The 22,212-nt window shown below is 43.4% G+C and overlaps 1 protein-coding gene across 1 annotated transcript; it reads right to left on the bottom strand.

Annotated features, from left to right (window-relative positions):
- Window positions 1-554: 554 nt before the first annotated feature.
- On the bottom strand, window positions 555-8,228 carry plk2.S (polo-like kinase 2 S homeolog). Its single transcript, NM_001086159.1, is given in 14 exon segments — window positions 555-1,377; window positions 1,492-1,602; window positions 2,143-2,272; window positions 2,388-2,628; window positions 3,055-3,175; window positions 3,292-3,389; window positions 3,733-3,880; window positions 3,968-4,166; window positions 5,045-5,140; window positions 5,412-5,499; window positions 5,786-5,915; window positions 6,032-6,148; window positions 6,260-6,367; window positions 7,977-8,228. Coding segments are annotated over 14 exon segments (1,992 nt in total). The 5' UTR covers window positions 8,190-8,228; the 3' UTR covers window positions 555-1,185.
- Window positions 8,229-22,212: the final 13,984 nt, after the last annotated feature.

Below are 22,212 nucleotides of genomic sequence, written 5' to 3'. Positions count from 1 at the left end.
CCTGGGCAAGAGCATGCTCAGTTTGTTGCTCTCCCCCCACCCCTCCCTTCTCTACTGTAATCTGAGCCCAGAGCAGGGAGAGACTCAGGCAGGAAGTGATGTCACACCATGTTAATACTGCAGCTCCTATCCTAAACAAACAGAGACTTCTAGAGCTGTTTACTCAGGTATGGTAAAACATTCTACAGAATAAATATAACATTCTAGCTTGCACTATTGCAGCTAATCTATTGGCAATAAAATGCCTCCGTAGCTTTCCTTCTCCTTTAAAGCAGGTTCTTCATTTTTAATTCCTGGCTTGAAGGCAAACTTAAGTTACATAAAAATTATTTGTACTGCCAAACAGACCCTTGTGTAGGCTGCCAGTCCACATAGGGGCTACCAATAGACAATCACAGGTTCTATTTGGCACCCCAGTAACATTTTGCATCCTTATGTTGCTCTTCAACTTTTTTTTACATTTAAATGAGGAATGGTTAAAGAAGGTTGGAGACCCCTGGTGTAAAGGATATGAGAAAATACCATTCATGCAATTAAAAGAGCATAGTTTGTTGAACGTTTGAACTTTTCTTTATTGCCATAAAGAAGATACTTAAAATATTAAGTCCAAAAAAACCAAAATCATAAATAATACTTCAATTTGGGCTGTAATAAATAATTGTAATAACTAGGAATGCACTTGTCCAGCCACAAATGTGGGTATTAAACGGAAATAATTACAAAATGGCCATAGTTCACAGTTAGGCAGCTAACAGCTGCATTGATAATTGAGATTCCACAGTTTCTATTTGCCCTTTTAAAAAAAGGCTAATGCATCCATGTGGGAACCTTAATGTTCACAGTACAAGTCCTGCAGAAGAGTGCTCCCAATGGAGCAAAACATAACATCACCCCACTTTGTCGGATTTGGATCATTCGGTCCATAAGCTTTCACAGTACTGGCGCTTTTCCATTTCTCTTCCACAATCAAGTTCACACCTTTGAGGAGATTTTCTTGAAAAATATCCAACAAAGTAGAATAAATAGAGCCACAGTCTGGTCCCAGCCCAGGAGCACTACGTTGGAATTTCTTTTCGTACCACCTCCTGTTTCCAACACACGACATTCTACAGCTTCGTTTTTCTCTCTCTGTTTCACACAGTGAAGGACGAGTCTTCTTTAGATTTCAAGGAGCCCTCGGGCAACTTAATTGCATCGTTGTAGCAACATGTTCAATGCATATTCCATTCTGTTCTTCAGATCACTGGAGCCACCGGATATCAGAAGGGTGCTCAAGCGGAATGTTGTAGACACTCTGTCCTCGTTGATATAAGTTAGCAAATATTCATCATTTTGGTTTGCGATAATGATTTTCGTGTGATCATGGTAAAAGTTGACCTGTGATGGAGCAAGAACGAAATATTGGGTTACAAACATATATATTCTAGTAGATTTACCCTTTGCTAGGTCAAGCTCAGCTCATGCCATTGATAGAGTTGCCATTGGTCTTACCTGAAATGTGCCATCGTTGAAGAGCATCATAAGAGCCTTGTCAGATTTAAGCCACTGAAGGAGATACAGCCTAGGCCGGCAAACATCTGTTACACTGGGCAAGTCACCTCCCTTTAAAGTGAAAATACACATAATATATTAGAATGTATAATATATACTTCCATACTTTGCAAATTACATACATTCTCCAGCTGCAAGTGTTGATAAAATATAGCTCCTACATTTATACTTATATAAATTCATTATGCATAAATCAGTCATTATGAAGGCATTTGGTGGTTTTCCAGTTGTTGGAGAACTCCAACAGTTATGGTGTGTATTGAAGTTCAGAAATATCTGAAAAGACACAGGCATCCTTATTGGTCTATGATCACTTCCATACTTAGAAGCAGGTGGGGCTTGTCCAATGAGTAATTGTGAACTATATAGTAAGAATTATGGTATCACTATTGGCTACATGGTCAGTGTCCCAAGTCAAGTGGAGCAAAACTTTTTATGAAATCACTTCATCTTTAGTCTAGAGGGAGACATGCTTTGCATACAAGGAGCAACACTACTAACACCAGAGAACACACTTAAATGTCCTACAAAAAAAGATTTCCCCCTCCATATAGTAAATGTATGTGTGCTGATAGGAGTGTATATACTTACATCCATCAGATTCTCTTCCATGTAATGGGAGAAGTACTTCAAAACGGTGACTTGACTGATGAACTGCTCAGGGGCCTCCGTGGCAGGAAACACAGAGCACTGTCCAAGCTCAGCATAATAATGCACAGTCCTGTCAAGCAAGTGCAGAAAACATTAGACAACCTTGATACACAGCTACAGATTGAGAACTTCATTTACTGAAGATGCAATGGGTATATAGCAGGCGGACCTATTGCCTGACTTACTTTTTGTCTGGCAGCAAACTCATGTGCGCTCCGTTGTTGAACAGTACACCAACTGTATGATCCGACAGCTGGTAACCAAAGCCGTACTTGTTGGAGTAGTCCACCCATTTGGAAACCCAGTGAAAGGATGTGTCTATCTGTTCTTTAGGGATAGCATTAGCTTCAGGCATATTTTTTAGACAGCCTCTTAGAACTCGAGCTACAGTATCTGCCACAGTTCCCATTGTGCTGTCTTCAAGACCTGAAAAAGAATATATAGTTAAATTCAAACATCTATAGTATATCTTTGAGTTGTGGTTTATAACTAGCTAGCACTTGAGCTGATACTGGGCCTTAATGCATTGGTAAGGAAACACAGTAGTTTAATGGTTAGCACTGTTGCCTTGCAGCTCAGGAATTCTGGGTTCAATTCCAATTTGGGAACTATTTGCCATTTGTATGTTCTCCATAGTTCTTTAAGGGTTTCCTCTATTTACTAGCACTCATGGAGCAGCAGCTGTTGCTGTACTACAACTTCCAATCCCAACTTCCATAATAAACAAATATATTTCCAAATCTCCTCTTTAATATTTTGAATATGTAGAGATTTAACTAACCCTTGCATATACACATATTTAATCTGTACAGATTAGACAATGGCCTGCAAATGGGAATTCCTTTTACTTACATTCACTGCTGCTACTGCAGCTTCCAAGTGTCCCTCTAACAATCATGTGAATGGTATCTCCCATATGCTGTTTGTCAGCTTTCTCCATGAGAACATCTGATTTGGAGATGTTTTTGATCTCCTAAAAACAGAAATGCCGTGTTAGAGAACTGTTTTCCAAAAAAAGAAACATTTTATTTATATATTGCATGGCTGACAGTTTCCTTCCCACCCTTGCTATTTACACAGTCAACCAACCTCATCTGTTCTGGGATTGTGCAGCTGATGAGAAATGGAGGTTTTCTGTAGGTCCTGCCTCAGCTTGTATATTTCCTCATCTTCCTTTGGCTGCTTATCTGAAAGGAAACAGAGAATTCTTAGCAAACGTTTCGCACGGGTAGGAGGGGATGAGAATGAAAGGCTGAGATCCAAAAATGGCACCCGTTACAGTCTTTTGAACTGAACCATGGAACAAGCACTATTATAGATTCTGCTTAGATGTAACTGTATAATAACAACCAATCACAGCTATGAATTAATTACATTAGTATTAGAAAAAAAAAACAGTTTTTTGCTATGTTTTCTAACAAGAATATCCTTATTATAATTTTTTTATTTTTTTTATTCTGCAATAGGAATGTGCACACTGGTGTTACTGAAGGCCCGTCTCAATAACCAGAATGTTTGTTTAATACTTACTGTGATTATCCAAATACTTTGACTTTTCTTTCTTCCCTCCAAACAGAGCTGCGGCTGCCTTTTTAAAAAAATTCTTAGCGGGGCTTGATAAGTGAAAATCGGGAGCCGTGTGGCAGCAGGTAAGTGGCAGTCGCTCTGGGGTGAAACCCTAAGAAGAAGAAAGACAAATTAGCCAATGAAGACAAGAGCTTTATAAAAGAAGGGGATTAAAGAACAAAACAGAGCAACTACACACCTGTGTGAAAAAGTCGTGTTGCATAATTTCATCTAGATGGGGCCTGTCCTCGGGATTCCTGGATAACATGCTTGCTATGAGATGCTTTGCAGAAGTCATCAATGATGAAGGCAGGGAATATCTGGCTTCCCGAATACACCTGTAGGTTTCTTTAAGATTGGTGGTTTCAAATGGCGGTCTCCCAAGCAGCATTGTATACCTGTCAATGATAAAAAATAACAAATATCTGAATTTGCTGCCCATAGGATGTGTTCAAGAAGCTGTTGATGTTTCTTGATCAATGCAAATGGATCCATTATGGAGACATAATTTCTCTATATATGTTTACTAATCCTACGTGAATTATGTAGAATAACGTGGGTGTTTGATTTTGTGTTTGAGATACATGACCAGTAAAGTAATCTGCTTATAAGCTTGAAGGAGAAGGAAAGGTTAAAATTAATTAAGCTTTATCAGAAATTTCTATTAAAATACACCAATAAACCCTCAAAGTAATGCTGCTCTGAGTCCTCTGTCAAAAGAAACATCACATTTCTTTCCTTCTATTGTTTATACATGAGCGTCTGTATCAGACTTCCTGTTTTCATCTTAAACCTCCAGGGCTAGGGCTTGAGCATGCTCAGTTTGCTCTTCTCTCCCTCTCCCTTTTCCCCACTCCCTGCTGTAATCTGAGCCCAGAGCTATGAGTGAGCAGGAAGAGACTCAGGCAGGAAGTAATGTCACACCAAGCTAATATGGCAGATGCTATCCTAAACAACCAGATAGAGATTCTAGAGCTGTTTAAACAGGTATGGTAAAGCATTCTACAAACTAAATATAGTGTTATAGCTTGCACTATTGTGGCTAATCTATTGGCAATAAACTGCTTTGGTAACTTTCCTTCTCCTTTAAGAGAAATTGACAGGTTCTTTCCGACTGTGCCCTTTTGCATTTTATTAAATAAGCCCCCTAAATGCAGTTTTTGGGTTTTTTCAGTATCATGTGTGAGCATCTAATTAGAGTTAGAAGAAGTCATATCAATGTACAGCATGTACATGATTAGTATCTGTACTATGAAGCATAAATATCAGTACTTACATTACACATCCCAATGCCCAGATGTCTGATTCACAGCCGTGCCCTTGTTTGTTCAGCACTTCGGGGGAGAGGTAATTCGGCGTGCCACAAATTGTTCTGCGGAGGAAACAAATAAGCTTTCTGTAAGATCCTGCAATGAGATATTCCCAAACTGTACAAGTGCTAGACCACCTAGACAGGCCAAAAGCTGATAATTGGGGTAAGGGCAGCTTGAATATCATTGTGCCTATTTCAAGTAATAAAGTAGTATGAGTTGGTTGCGGGTGATAAAATAAAGCTGAACTTGCCCTAGAAAGCAGTGTGCGCGGGTTACATTCTACCACGGAACACAGTACAAGTGCAACTGCATCTGGATAATCCAACCTACCTTCTTCTCTGTTCCAGAGGTTCCAGTCTGGCTGCAAGGCCAAAGTCACCCACTTTCAGCTCCATATTCTCATTAATGAAAAAATTTCCTAAAAAAAAAAAACAACAATACAGCATGAATGTACTGCACAGAAACAATGGCCCCCAGATCTCTCTCTGCTTCCCTGCGTTAACCCCTAATGCACCGGCTCATTTCACAGACTGCTCTTTTTTCAAAGGGAATCACTTTGATGTCAGTCAACAGTAAATAATGTATATTGCTTTAATCACTATAGTAGTGATGGGTGAGATTTACTACAACAGTTGATGAAGGTAAACATTCCTGGTATAGACAAACAGCAGACACTCTATTAAAGGCACCGGACAAATATTTACCTAATTTTAAATCCCGGTGGAGAATCTCTTGCTCATGGAGATATTTCAGACCAGAGACAATTTGCTTGAGGTAGTATCTCACTTCAGGGTCTGTCAACACTTTCCTGGTCTTCAGAATGTGGGCCATGGACTGGAGGAGCAATAGAACACATGATAAGCATAGGTCTTGTCACTGTGAACCCCCCGCCCCAAGCTCACAAAATCAGAAAGCAAAGCTGTAGAAAGGGTTAAGGGGCAGCAACGTACCCGCCGACTGCAGTACTCCAATAAGATGTAGATGTTCTCTTTGTCTTCAAAATAGTGGTAGAACTGTACGACGTGCCTGTGATGCAGCGTTCTGTGCAATTCAATCTCTTTGTCAATCTACAAATGCAAATAAACATGATTTTAATATATTTGTTCCACTTGTGTGGCTGGAACACAGACTATAAAAAAAACCACGGTCTTGGTGATTTATTCCACAAGAATATTTACCTTTTCCCTTTGGTGAGGCTTGGATACTCTGCTGTGTGGGATGATTTTAGCAGCATATATCTTGTTTGTTGTCAAATCTGTCATTTCATAGCATTTCGCAAATCCACCCTAGAAAAGAAGCCAGAAACCGAAAATATTAATTAAAAAGGAAGGAGCCGCTCTCACAAGCATTATTAGTGGCTGCCAATTATAGAGGCTGCTTAACACAGGATTAGTTCCTTACAGATTCCCACACTCCTTCATCATAAATACTTCAGTAGTGGAATGGGCGGTATTCAATGCAATTACAGAGAAAGAAACACCTTGATATGCTAGAGTTAAATTATAAGCCATTCTATCTATCTATCATCTATCTATATATCTATCTATATATCTATCTATCAATCAGGACATATTTATTAGGCACCAGATGTTTCAAGGACATCATCAATAAATTGAAATAAGTATAAACGGTACGATTTTGCCTTTAACCCCCCACACAAGAAACATGGACCTTTTGCTCTGCCAAACACGAATCCAACTTAAAATATAAAACATCATTATTTATAAATGGAAGTGGTTTGTTGTGAAATGAACATCGGGGATGCAATAAATGCCTACAGTGACAGCTTTTTCTCAGGCACAGAGAGGGATGCGGGGATTTCCGTTTAATATAATACAGAAGACTGAGGGCAAAGCAGATTTCATTGCTTTGTGTCGGGCAATATAACAGGTTGCATATTTCTTTATGACAGACCCTGGCATGCTGAAGACTTGGGATACTGCCTATTGGGGTTACAGGAGAATTAATGTATGAATTGAGTATCACACAAAAGGAGTGCAGAAGTGCTAGGTGTGTGTAAGTATACAATGGGAATGCACACAATGTGGGTGTAAAGCACTGAATTCCTTAATGGAGGAAACAGAGAAGGGGTCAATATCTGGAATTTTATATTGGCCACAAAATACAAGTGCTGTATTGTCCTGAACCCGAAATACAAGGAATACAGATGATGTGAGGATTTAACCTTCAAGCAGACAATGGGGGTTCATAGGTGCCATACTGGCTTGTGTCAGATACTGGCAATACACGTCACACAGATTGGGGAGCTGCCATCTGTCAGACAATGGGAATGTAGGAAAGGAGGGAACTGCCTTTTACCAGACTACATGTGTGCAGAAGAGGTTGGGGGGCTGCTATTTGTCAGTCAATAGGGATACTGAAACTGTGGGACACTGCCTCATACCAGGCAATGGGGGTGCAGGAGAGGTTGTTGTGCCCTGATATTCCATACAATACTGGGATACCGTCTCATAGCAGATAATGGGGGTCCAGGAGAGATTGGGGTGCTGCCATACAACAAGGAGGCAGAAAAGGTGGGACACTGTCTCATAGCAGACAATGGGGCTGCAGTAAATGTTGGGGTGCTGCCATATGCCACACAACAGGGAGGCAGAATATGTGAGATTTTGGGATATGTCAGTATCAGGATCAGTATTAGGATGAGCCCTGGTAAGAGCAGCAGCCGGCAGTTAGAGATCCGGCAGTTAGAGATCCGGCAGTTAGAGAGCCGGCAGTTGTCAGACAGAACAAGGCACAGGACAGAGCACAAAGGCTGCACTTTATTAGGGAGCAATACAGAAGCACAAAACCCCTCTCCTCTGGCTCAAATCATTCTCCAGGTATGGGTAAAAGAAGAGCCTCCTGCAGCTGCACAATTGCTCGTTCAGTCGTTACCTTGCCCAGCACTTTGCCCCTGCAGTAGCGCCTCCCGGTGCCGGGGTCGGTGACAATCCTGGACACGTCAGAGGCGGAGCAGCTGTGATGAATGGGTTCCCCATCGGCCGGCACCTTCCACCTCCTGTTGGTGTCACACACTTTGCCCAAAGTCTGCTCGCACATCTTGCCCCCGCTGCTTGGTTGATTAGCGATATTCCTCAGTATTTCCATAATCCCCTCAAGCAACCTCCTCCTCCTGCCGCTGCGGGACCAGAGCGAACTGCTTGGCATTTCCACATGCTAGCCTTTTTATAGCATCGGTGGGCACGCCCCCTCTGAGTGACGCCACCACCCAGAAACGCCTCTTTTTTTCTCTTTTGCTCCGGTCATTGTCTGGGCATATCCCCACCAGTATCGACTGTGCTGCTCTCTGCTCCGCGCATGGATATCGTGCGACCCTCGCGCACTAGTTTCTATCATTTCTGTGTAATAGAATAATAGCGAGAGATTCCTGGCAGCTGATATGAGGCCAAGGTTATAAGAAGCGTCACTATTTAATGAGAGTTTGAAATACATTGATTGAGTAAGCTGTTCTGGGGGGATGCTGAGAGTTGTAGTTAAACAGCTTTTGGCAAATGCTCTCCTGTAAATCCAATGTAGGGACTTGTGCCATGATTACATATCAGCTGCTGCAGAACCTCTTGTGCTGTCATTCAATTTAGCAGCTGCAGGGCCACACCCACACCCCAGTTCTGCTCATATAGTGTCTAATACAATAAAGGGGTCCCTGTGCTTGAGACTCACAACTGACAACAGTCTCTGCTCCCCTAGGGACATCATGTTACTTAGGAGAGGAAACAGGAGGCCCCCCAACGACATCTGTGCCCCTGGCCGACCCTGAGCTTTCCTGTTTTGGGATCAGAGAGGATGCTTTGTATTTCCCTTTGTCTCGGTGGTCCAGGACAATCACCAGAAAACTGACAGTTGCATCATGCGTCACATAATCAGGTGCTGGAGGAACTGTCAACTAACATCTGCTCCTAGACCTTCTGCCTTCACCCAATGCTCTATCTATCTATCTATCTATCTATCTATATGTCTGTCTGTCATCTATCTATCTATCTATCTATCTATCTATCTATCTATCTATCTATCTATCTATCTTTCTATCATCTATCTATCTATCTATCTATCTATCTATCTATCTATCTATTATCTATCGATCATCTATCGCTCTTATAGCTATCATCTATGTATCTATTTATCTATCATCTATCTATCGATCATCTATCTATCTATCTATCTATCTATCTATCTATCTATCTATCTATCTATCTATCCCACCCCCCTCTCTCTCTCTCTCTTTCTATCTATCTATCTATCTATCTATCTATCTATCTATCTATCTATCTATCTATCTATCTATCTATCTATCTATCTATCTATCTATCATCTATCTATCTATAGAGAGAGACAGACAGATAGACAGATAGACAGATAGACAGACACAGGGTCGGACTGGGGGGCCCGGGGCCCACCGGGACTACTGTCCAGGGCCCCCTCCGACCCCCCGCCCCCTACGTGATGCGTTGAGCGTGCGCCTGTTTGAGGGCACCACTCGGCATATCTGCTTGAAAGGCACTGCGTGCATGTGCACATGGCGCTGCGCAGAAAACATTTTTTGTGAAAAATTTGATCAAGACAGGGGTCTGGCCCGGCGGGGGCCCATTAAGGGTCGGGGCCCACCTCCGGGTTTTTTCCTGGTATCCCGCCAGGCCAGTCTGACACTGGACAGACAGATAGATAGACAGGCAGATAAATGGATAGACAGACAGACAGACAGACAGACAGACAGACAGATAGATAGATAGATAGATAGATAGATAGATAGATAGATAGATAGATGACAGACAGACATAGATAGACAGACAGACAGACAGACAGATATACATGTACATATTTTTTTCTGGTTGCACCAGCATTTCCCAGTTCACATGGGCAGGGAACCTGTTTGGTTTATAGGATTAAATAAGAGGTGGTGACCTTCCCATGAGATTGTAGCCAGCCCCAGGGAAAGTGAAAAAAAACAGGGTTATAGTTTCACATAATTAGCAACCGGCTGAAGATTAAAACATTTACATATTGCTCATTCATAGGAATACAAGGGAAAACCTTTTCATGTAACCAGTGAATGTTGCATTTATTCCATTGTGCCCCCAGGTCTAAGGTCCCATAACTGTTCCTTGTATTTTATTCTCACCTCTTTAATGCTTGTGTAAAGCACGGGGCCCTCTCAGATCTGGCCAATGTCATGATAAAGAAAAATCCGTTCTGCATTTGCCCTTGTAAATAAATACAAATATCCCCTTGTCCACCTTCCAATAACTGCCAGATGCCAAACGCTGCTATAAATAGCATGAATGACTCGGTGCCAGCAAGGAAAGTATTCACAACAAATGCAAGATCCTCAGCCAAGAATGCAGCCTGGGGGTGGCACAAGGGTCAGGCAATACCCTCCATACAAGTTGTGGCACATGCCCAGAGCCAGTTAATCCCTCCTGCCTGAGTAGCTGGTGAATTAAGAAGACATGGCCCAGGCTTGCCTGCACAGTTCAGACAGAATGTAGCTCTGGAATGACTCAGTATACACAGCACTGTGCACAGAATGTAGCAGGTATAGTGAGTGACTGCCCTCTAGTGGTTATACTCTATATATATACAGTGCATAGAGTTTGAACTGAATACAGCAGCAATGTCACCAAGTCTGTGCACTACAGAAGATGCCTTTTCTTTTTTCATTATTTATTATTTGTGCCCCTGACGAAGACCACTATGGTCGAAACGCGTTGGGTTCACCATTTATTTTTGTATTTTTTGAAACCCCCTTTTTTTGATCAATAAGTTTTGTTTATTATTTTTCTAAAGAAAACAGATTTGCTTGTACCTGCTAGTTTGTTACTTCTTACTCCAAACATGCTTTATCCTGCATTTCTCCTCCTTTCACTCTCATGCTTCATAAAACATTTTTCACTACCTCCTCCATCAAATCCCAGTTCTATACAAATCTCAGCCTCTCTACTCTCCTCTCCTTCCCTCTCCACACATGAAGTTTATAGAGTACTCTGTTTAGCTATTCCACAAAACTCCTCCTTTTCATACAAACCAAGGACTTATAAATCCCACTCTCACTTAGTCTATCTTTCCTTTCTATTGCTGGCAGCTGGGGACATTTCCCCAAACCCTGGCCCTTACCCCATCCCAGTTATATCACGACCACGAGCTCCTTCTCTCCGGAGCAAATTCAATCAGTACAGAATAGAGATGTCGCGAACTGTTCGCCGGCGAACTTGTTCGCGCGAACATCGGGTGTTCGCGCTCGCCGGAAGTTCGCGAACGTCGCGCGACGTTCGCCATTTTGGGTTCGCCATTGTTGGCGCTTTTTTTTGCCCTCTCACCCCAGACCAGCAGGTACATGGCAGCCAATCAGGAAGCTCTCCCCTGGACCAACTCCCCTTCCCTATAAAAACCGAAGCCCTGCAGCGTTTTTTCACTCTGCCTGTGTGTCTGAAGAGATAGTGTAGGGAGAGAGCTGCTGCCTGTTAGTGATTTCAGGGACAGTTTGAAAGTTTGCTGGCTAGTAATCGTTTTGATACTGCTCTGTTATTGGAGGGACAGAAGTCTGCAGGGGTTTGAGGGACATTTAAGCTTAGGTAGCTTTGCTGGCTAGTAATCTACCTTCTAACTGCAGTGCTCTGTATGTAGCTGCAGTGGGCAGCTGTCCTGCTTCTGATCTCATCTGCTGACTGCTGCAATAACAGTAGTCCTTGTAAGGACTGCTTTTATTTATTTTTTTGTTGTTTTACTACTACTACTACTACTACTACTATAAGAGCCCAGTGCTATTAGTCTAGCAGTGTTGGGAGTGGGACTGGTGTGCTAATCTGCTGCTCCTAGTAGTTCAGCAGCACCAACTTTAATTTTTTTTTTTAATATTCATTTTTTTTTATTTTACTTTTTTTTATTTTACTACCGCTGTAGTAGTGTATAAGTTGACCTTTTAGGCATTATTTGCCCTGTAGGCATTATTTGCACACTGTTTTCTTCAACCCGCCATCGAGCTGTGTGACCTTGTTCACATTCTGTCTAAATATCCATAATATTACCGTCTCCAGAAAAAACACCGGAGTCACTTTTTTCAAGCAGCCATAATATATTTTACGTAATCCGTATCCACCGCTGTAGTAGTGTATACGTTGGCCTTGTAGGCATTATTTGCACACTGTTTTCTTCAACCCGCCATCGAGCTGTGTGACCTTGTTCCATTCTGTCTAAATATCCATAATATTACCGTCTCCAGAAAAAACCCGGAGTCACTTTTTTCAAGCAGCATTCATATATTTTACGTAATCCGTATCCACCGCTGTAGTAGTGTATACGTTGGCCTTGTAGGCATTATTTGCACACTGTTTTCTTCAACCCGCCATCGAGCTGTGTGACCTTGTTCCCATTCTGTCTAAATATCCATAATATTACCGTCTCCAGAAAAAACACCGGAGTCACTTTTTTCAAGCAGCATTCATATATTTTACGTAATCCGTATCCACCGCTGTAGTAGTGTATACGTTGGCCTTGTAGGCATTATTTGCACACTGTTTTCTTCAACCCGCCATCGAGCTGTGTGACCTTGTTCCATTCTGTCTAAATATCCATAATATTACCGTCTCCAGAAAAACACACGGAGTCACTTTTTTCAAGCAGCATTCATATATTTTACGTAATCCGTATCCACCGCTGTAGTAGTGTATACGTTGACCTTGTAGGCATTATTTGCACAGTGTTTTCTTCAACCCGCCATCGAGCTGTGTGACCTTGTTCACATTTTGTCTAAATATTGATAATATTATCGTCTCTAGAAAAACCACTTGAGTTACTTTTTTCAAGCAGCATTCATATATTTTACGTAATCCGTATCCACCGCTGTAGTAGTGTATACGTTGACCTTGTAGGCATTATTTGCACACTGTTTTCTTCAACCCGCCATCGAGCTGTGTGACCTTGTTCACATTTTGTCTAAATATTATAATATTATCGTCTCTAGAAAAACACTTGAGTTACTTTTTTCAAGCAGCATTCATATATTTTACGTAATCCGTATCCACCGCTGTAGTAGTGTATACGTTGACCTTGTAGGCATTATTTGCACACTGTTTTCTTCAACCCGCCATCGAGCTGTGTGACCTTGTTCCCATTCTGTCTAAATATCCATAATATTACCGTCTCCAGAAAAAAACACCGGAGTCATTTTTCAAGCAGCATTCAATATTTTAGTAATCCGTATCCACCGCTGTAGTAGTGTATACGTTGCCTTGTAGCATTATTTGCACCTGTTTTCTCAACCCGCCATCGAGCTGTGTGACCTTGTTCCCATTCTGTCTAAATATCCATAATATTACCGTCTCCAGAAAAAACACCGGAGTCACTTTTTTCAAGCAGCATTCATATATTTTACTAATCCGTATCCACCGCTGTAGTAGTGTATACGTTGGCCTTGTAGGCATTATTTGCACAGTGTTTTCTTCAACCCGCCATCGAGCTGTGTGAGCTTGTTCACATTTTGTCTAAATATTGATAATATTATCGTCTCTAGAAAAACCACTTGAGTTACTTTTTTCAAGCAGCATTCATATATTTTACGTAATCCGTATCCACCGCTGTAGTAGTGTATACGTTGACCTTGTAGGCATTATTTGCACACTGTTTTCTTCAACCCGCCATCGAGCTGTGTGACCTTGTTCCCATTCTGTCTAAATATCATAATATTACCCTCTCCAGAAAAAACACCGGAGTCACTTTTTTCAAGCAGCATTCATATATTTTACGTAATCCGTATCCACCGCTGTAGTAGTGTATACGTTGGCCTTGTAGGCATTATTTGCACACGTTTTTCTTCAACCCGCCATCGAGCTGTGTGACTTGTTCCATTCTGTCTAAATATCCATAATATTACCGTCTCCAGAAAAAACACCGGAGTCACTTTTTTCAAGCAGCATTCATATATTTTACGTAATCCGTATCCACCGCTGTAGTAGTGTATACGTTGGCCTTGTAGGCATTATTTGCACATGTTTTCTTCAACCCGCCATCGAGCTGTGTGAGCTTGTTCACATTTTGTCTAAATATTGATAATATTATCGTCTCTAGAAAAACCACTTGAGTTACTTTTTTTCAAGCAGCATTCATATATTTTACGTAATCCGTATCCACCGCTGTAGTAGTGTATACGTTGGCCTTGTAGGCATTATTTGCACACTGTTTTCTTCAACCCGCCATCGAGCTGTGTGACCTTGTTCCATTCTGTCTAAATATCATAATATTACGTCTCCAGAAAAAACACCGGAGTCACTTTTTTCAAGCAGCATTCATATATTTTACGTAATCCGTATCCACCGCTGTAGTAGTGTATACGTTGCCTTGTAGGCATTATTTGCACAGTGTTTTCTTCAACCCGCCATCGAGCTGTGTGAGCTTGTTCACATTTTGTCTAAATATTGATAATATTATCGTCTCTAGAAAAACCACTTGAGTTACTTTTTTTCAAGCAGCATTCATATATTTTACGTAATCCGTATCCACCGCTGTAGTAGTGTATACGTTGACCTTGTAGGCATTATTTGCACACTGTTTTCTTCAACCCGCCATCGAGCTGTGTGACCTTGTTCACATTTTGTCTAAATATTGATAATATTATCGTCTCTAGAAAAACCACTTGAGTTACTTTTTTTCAAGCAGCATTCATATATTTTACGTAATCCGTATCCACCGCTGTAGTAGTGTATACGTTGACTTTGTAGGCATTATTTGCACAGTGTTTCTTCAACCCGCCATCTAGCTGTGTGTATTATCGTTTCCAGAAAAACCAACTGAGTTTTTGTTGTTGTTGTTGTTTTTTTAAAAATAATGCCAGGCAAAGGCAGGCCGCCACGCAGAGGCCGTGCTAGGGGCCGTGCTGCTATGCAATCCTGTGGCCCTAGCAAATTGCCCAGTTTTAAAAAGCCAATGACCCTGAACTCCCAAAATGCTGAAGAGGTAGTTGACTGGCTTACACAGCACACCCCATCCTCTACCGTTTCTAACTTTACCACAACATCCTCCTCATCCTCCACTGCTATGGCCACCCACGTAACACTTCCTCCACCACCGGTGCCCCTTCTTCACTGGGGTCAGAGGAGTTATTTTCCAATGAGTTTCTTGAACTGAGTAATGCGCAACCATTATTGCCAGAAGAAGATGAAGGAGATGAGGACCTTACACCAGATTTAATTCTGGCAGAGAACACGATAGAGATGGACATAATGAGTGATGAGGAGGAGGTCCCCGCTGCTGCTTCCTTCTGTGATGTGTCAGAAGAAATTGATGCATCTGAGGAGAATGATGATGAGGAGATTGATGTTTTGTGGGTGCCTAGTAGAAGAGAGCAAGAGGAGGGTAGTTCAGATGGAGAGACGGAGAGTCAGAGAGGCAGTAGGAGAATAAGACTTAGAAGAAGCAGGGAGGACAGCCCGCAGGGATCAGCAGGGCAACAACATGTATCGGCACCTGTGTTCAGCCGGCCAACGCACCCGCCATTGCCGCCAATACCGCCAACTCCGCCAACTTCTACTGTTACCGCCAGATCGCACACTTCCAAAAAGTCAGCAGTGTGGGATTTTTTTAATGTGTGTGCCTCTGACAAAAGCATTGTAATTTGCAATGAGTGCAGTCAGAAACTGAGCCTTGGTAAGCCCAACAGCCACATAGGTACAACTTCTATGCGAAGGCACATGAGCGGCAAGCACAAAGCACTTTGGGAGCAACACCTCAAAGGCAACAGGCAAACTAAAAGCCACACTCCTTCTGGTCCAGCATCTTACTGCTCTACCTCTGCTCTCCTTGACCCGTCTGAACCACCCTCCACTCCGCTTCCACCTTGACCACCTGTTCCCATTCCCAGTCATCTGCCACCAGCCAAGTTTCTGTGAAGGCCATGTTTGAGCGTAAGAAGCCAATGTCTGACTGTCACCCCCTTGCCCGGCGTCTGACAGCTGGCTTGTCTGCACTCTTAGCCCGCCAGCTTTTACCATACCAGCTGGTGGACTCTGAGGCCTTCCGCAAATTTGTAGCAATTGGGACACCGCAGTGGAAGGTACCCAGCCGCAATTTTTTTTCTAAAAAGGGAATACCACACTGTACCAACATGTGCAGAGCCAAGTTACCGCATCTCTGTCACTTAGTGTTGGGCCAAAGGTCCATATGACTACTGACGCATGGTCCTCCAAGCATGGTCAGGGCAGGTATGTCACCTACACTGCCCACTGGGTGAACTTGGTAATGGCTGGGAAGCAGGGAATGGGTAGCTCAACAACAACAGTGGAGTTGGTGTCACCGCCACGGATTGCACGCGGTTCTGCCACCACCTCTACTCCTCCATCGCTCTCTACCTCGTCTTCTTCTTCTTCTTACTCTGCTGCTGGGTCCTCCTTCTCCTCCTCCACACCTGTGCACCCCCAGCTCCCCCTAGGCTATTCGACGTGCCAGGTACGCCGTTGTCACGCTGTCTTGGGGATGACGTGCCTGGAAAGCAAAACCATACCGGATCTGTACTCCTGTCATCTCTGCAGTCACAGGCCGATCGGTGGCTGACCCCACACCAACTGCAGATCGGAAAAGTGGTGTGTGACAATGGAAGCAATCTGTTGGCAGCGTTGAGACTAGGCAATTTAACACATGTGCCCTGCATGGCACATGTGTTAAATTTAATAGTCCAACGTTTTGTCTCCAAGTACCCAGGATTCCAGGACGTTCTCACCCAGTCCAGAAAGGTGTCGGCCCATTTCAGACGTTCCTACACAGCCATGGCACGCCTTGCTGACATTCAGCAGCGCTACAACATGCCAGTCAGGCGTTTGATTTCTGACAGCCAGACTCGCTGGAATTCAACGCTCCTTATGTTGGAACGTCTGCTGCAACAACAAAGGGCCGTCAACGAGTACCTTTTTGAACTGGGTGGTAGGACTGGATCTGCACAGCTGGGGATTTTTTTCCCCCGTTACTGGGTGCTTATGCGCGATGCCTGCAGGCTCATGCGACCTTTTGAAGAGGTGACAAATATGGTCAGTCGCACCGAAGGCACCATCAGCGACCTAATACCCTTCGCTTTCTTCCTGGAGCGTGCCGTGCGACGAGTGACAGATGAGGCTGTAGACCAGCGTGACGAGGAGCTGGAAGCGCACGATTTCTGGTCGGAATCACCAGAACGAACCCAGGCACCTGCTGCAACGCAGGGAGAGGTGCCAGAAGTGGAGTCAGAGGAGGAAGGTGGCTTTGTGGAGGAGGAGGAGGAGGACCAACAGGAGCAGGCTTCCCAGGGGGCTAGTGGTGACCTTTTGGGGACCCCTGGTCTTGTACGTGGCTGGGGGGAGGAGACCGTGGATGATGCAGTCCTTGATAATGAGGAAGCGGAGATGGATAGCTCTGCATCCAACCTTGTGAGAATGGGGTCTTTCATGCTGTCATGCCTGTTGAAGGACCCCCGTATCAAGAGGCTTAAGGAGAAGGACCTGTACTGGGTGCAACGCTACTAGACCCTCGGTACAAGCATAAAGTGTCAGAAATGTTACCAACATACCACAAGTCCGAAAAGATGCGGCATTTACAAACCAGCCTGCAAAACATGTTGTACAATGCTTTTAAGGGTGATGTCACTTCAGGAACTCATCAACATTCCAGGGGCAGAGGTGCCAGTAATCCTGCCACGAGCACACCTGCAAGGACAAAGCCCTTTGGCCAGTCTGTAACGTCAGACATGCAAATGTTTTTCTGTCCAAGGCAGCGCCACAACCCTTCTGGATCCACCCTCAAAGAACGCCTCGACCGGCAGGTAGCGGACTACCTGGCATTAACTGCAGATATCGACACTCTGAGGAGCGATGAACCCCTGGACTACTGGGTGCGCAGGCTTGATCTGTGGCCAGAGCTGTCACAATTTGCCATGAACCTCTTGTCTTGCCCAGCCTCAAGTGTGCTCTCAGAAAGGACCTTCAGTGCAGCAGGAGGGATTGTAACTGAGAAGAGAACTCGCCTAGGTCACAAAAGTGTCGATTACCTGACCTTTATTAAAATGAATGAGGGGTGGATCTCGGAGGGTTACTGCACGCCGGAAGACTTGTTCTGACTTCTATGCAGCTGTCCTTCTCTTCAAGCCTCATGACTCCACACACAGCTGTCCTTTAGCGTCCTCCTCCTCCCTCCGCCACCGTTACAAACTAGGGTGCAAACCCTACTGGTTTAATTTTTTCTGGCCTCTGTGCTTCAGTGGCTGCAACCAAAAAAACTGGGCAAACAATGTCTACAAGGTCAACGTATGGCAAAAAATGACTATTTTCAGCATTTATATGGCATATTTTTTCTGGCAACTGTGCTTCAGTGGCTGCATCCAAAAAAATGCATATTTTCTGCATTTATATGGCATAATTTTTCTGGCCTCTGTGCTTCAGTGGCTGCAACCAAAAAAATGCATATTTTCTGCATTTATATGGCATAATTTTTCTGGCCTCTGTGCTTCAGTGGCTGCAACCAAAAAATTTATATTTTCAGCATTTATATGGCATAATTTTTCTGGCAACTGTGCTTCAGTGGCTGCGACCAAAAAAATGACTATTTTCAGCATTTATATGGCATATTTTTTCTGGCCTCTGTGCTTCAGTGGCTGCGGCCAAAAAAACTGGGCAAACAATGCCTACAAGGTCAACGACGTTGACCTTGTAGGCATTGTTTGCCCAGTTTTTTTGGCCGCAGCCACTGAAGCACAGAGGCCAGAAAAAATATGCCATATAAATGCTGAAAATAGTCATTTTTTGCCATACGTTGACTCAACGTATATGGCAAAAATGACTATTTTCAGCATTTATATGGCATATTTTTTCTGGCAACTGTGCTTCAGTGGCTGCGACCAAAAAAATGCATATTTTCTGCATTTATATGGCATAATTTTTCTGGCCTCTGTGCTTCAGTGGCTGCAACCAAAAAAATTTATATTTTCAGCATTTATATGGCATAATTTTTCTGTCAACTGTGCTTCAGTGGCTGCGACCAAAAAAATGCATGTTTTCTGCATTTATATGGCATAATTTTTCTGGCCTCTGTGCTTCAGTGGCTGCAACCAAAAAAGTTTATATTTTCAGCATTTATATGGCATAATTTTTCTGTCAACTGTGCTTCAGTGGCTGCGACCAAAAAATGCATATTTTCTGCATTTATATGGCATAATTTTTCTGGCCTCTGTGCTTCAGTGGCTGCAACCAAAAAAATTTATATTTTCAGCATTTATATGGCATAATTTTTCTGGCAACTGTGCTTCAGTGGCTGCGTCCAAAAAAACTGGGCAAACAATGTCTACAAGGTCAACGTATGGCGAAAAATGACTATTTTCAGCATTTATATGGCATATTTTTTCTGGCAACTGTGCTTCAGTGGCTGCGTCCAAAAAACTGGGCAACAATGCCTACAAGGTCAACGTATGGCAGTTGTTTAAAGAGAACAGTAGATTACTAGCCAGCAAAGCTACCTAAGCTAAAATGTCCTCAAATCCCTGCAGACTTCTGTCCCTCCAATACAGAGCAGTATCAAGCAGATTACTAGCCAGCAAACTTACTATCATCTGTCCCTGAAATCACTAACAGCTCTCCCCCTACACTATCTCTTCCAAGCACACACAGGCAGATTTTTCAGATACATTTTTGCCCTTGATCCCCCTCTGGCATGCCACTGTCCAGGTCGTTGCACCCTTTAAACAACTTTAAAATCATTTTCTGGCCAGAAATGTCTTTTCTAGATGTTAAAGTTCGCCTTCCCATTGAAGTCTATGGGGTTCGCGAACCGTTCGCGAACCGCTCGCGTTTTTGCGCAAGTTCGCGAATATGTTCGCGAACTTTTTTTCCGACGTTCGCTACATCCCTAGTACAGAACACTTACTCCTATACCCAAAAACCCAGTTAATCTTTCATGTGCTCTCTGGAATGCCAGATCTGTTTGCAACAAACTCACCGCTATACACGACCATTTCATTCCAAATTCCTTTAACCTACTTGCGCTTACTGAAACCTGGCTCTCTCCTACTGACACTGCCTCACCTGCTGCCCTGTCCTATGGGGGCCTACACCTTACTCATACTCCTAGACCTGGTAACAGACCTGGAGGTGGGGTAGGTTTGCTTCTCTCTCCCCGCTGTACTTTTAAAGTTCTTCCACCTGTTCCCTCTTTATCATTCTCCTCGTTTGAGGCTCACTGCATTAGGCTCTTTTCTCCTGTTTCACTCTGCATTGCTGTTATATATCCACCACCAGGACCAACTGCACAATTTCTGGACAACTTTGCAGCCTGGCTTCCTTACTTTCTTTCATCTAACATCCCATCCATCATATTAGGTGACTTTAATATACCCGTTAACAACATTAACAACTCTTCTGTCTCTAAACTTCTTTCACTAACCTCCTCCCTAGGCTTATCTTTGTGCTCAGACTCCCCTCTCATTCCAATGGTAATGCTCTGGATCTCATATTTACCAGACTCTGTTCAACCTCCAATTTTACTAACTCCCCATTTCCCTCTCTGATCACAATATGCTCACATTTCAACTCTCACTAACTCCCTCCTCACCCCCTGCTATTCCCCAAACACGTACTTACCGTGACTTGCAAGCTGTAGACGTGTCACATCTCTCTTCTTCCTTTGACTCTCTTCACTCTAATATCTCAGCCATCTCATGTCCTAATGTGGCTACCTCTGTCTACTATAGTACTCTCACCACTGCCCCTAAATGAGCTTGCTCCTATAAAAACTAAACGTTCTCGACCCAAACCACTTCAACCTTGGCATACTGCTCATACAAAAGCGCTCCAAAGACACTCACGTGCACTTGATCGTCGCTGGCGCAAATCCCGTTCAGAATCAGACTTTTGGAGCTACAAATCCGCCCTGCGCTCCTTTAACACCAGCCTCTTCCAAGCCAAACAAACATACTTTACTTCACTCATTAACTCCCTTTCTAAAAAACCAGCACAACTTTTCTCCACCTTTAACACTCTCCTTTCCCCTTCTCTACCCCCTCCATGCACATCTGTCTCTGCTCAAGATATTGCTGAGCACTTCAAAAACAAAATTGACACTATCAGAAGGGACATTACACTACTCAACCCCCCTAGACTTCCACCACCCTCCCTGCACACTGCCCAGGCTCTCCTGTGCTCCTTCACCCCTGTCACTGATGAGGAAGTCTCAAAGCTTCTGGCCTCTTCTCACCTTACCACCTGCCCGCTTGATCCAATTCCCTCAAAACTTCTCCGCAATACCAATCCTTGTCTAATCAAAGCCTTAACTCACCTATTTAATCTTTCGCTCTCAACTGGACTGTTTCCTTCTCAACTAAAACATGCTCTTGTCACCCCCATTCTGAAAAAACCCTCTCTTGATCCCTCCAATCTTGACAACCTCCGACCTATCTCTCTGCTACCTTTCATCTCTAAACTACTTGAGCGCCTAGTCTACAACCGACTTACCTCATTCCTCTCTGACAATAACCTGCTGGACCCCCTACAATCTGGTTTTAAGCCACAACACTCCACGGAAACTGCCCTGACTCGACTAACTAATGACCTTTTAACTGCTAAAGCCAACAATCATTTCTCACTACTAATACTGCTTGACCTCTCAGCCGCATTTGACACTGTAGATCACCCTCTCCTCCTCCAGTCCCTCCAGTCGCTTGGCCTTCGTGACACAGCCCTGTCCTGGTTCTCTTCTTACATCACCAATCGTTCCTTCAGTGTCTCCTACAATGGAGTATCATCTTCTCCCCTACCTCTTTCTGTTGGAGTTCCTCAAGGCTCTGTCCTGGGACCATTACTATTCTCCCTCTATACTTCCTCCCTTGGCAAATTAATAAATTCGTATGGTTTCCACTACCACCTCTATGCTGACGATACTCAAATCTATCTCTCATCTCCTGATCTCAACCCAGAACTCCTAACTCGCGTCTCCTCCTGCCTGTCCGCTATCTCTACCTGGATGTCGCAACGCTACCTTAAATTAAACCTCTCTAAAACTGAAATGGTTCTCTTTCATCCAAGAAACACCAGTAGCATCCCCGAAGTATCCATCATAGTTAACAATTCCACTATCACCCCCTCTCCCCAGGCCCGGTGCCTTGGGGTTATCCTAG

The sequence above is a fragment of the Xenopus laevis genome, chromosome 1S, assembly GCF_017654675.1.
Source record: "Xenopus laevis strain J_2021 chromosome 1S, Xenopus_laevis_v10.1, whole genome shotgun sequence".
NCBI classification, from domain to species: domain Eukaryota; kingdom Metazoa; phylum Chordata; class Amphibia; order Anura; family Pipidae; genus Xenopus; species Xenopus laevis.
Note: the sequence above shows the minus strand (reverse complement) of the source record. Positions and strands in the feature narration are given on the sequence as shown.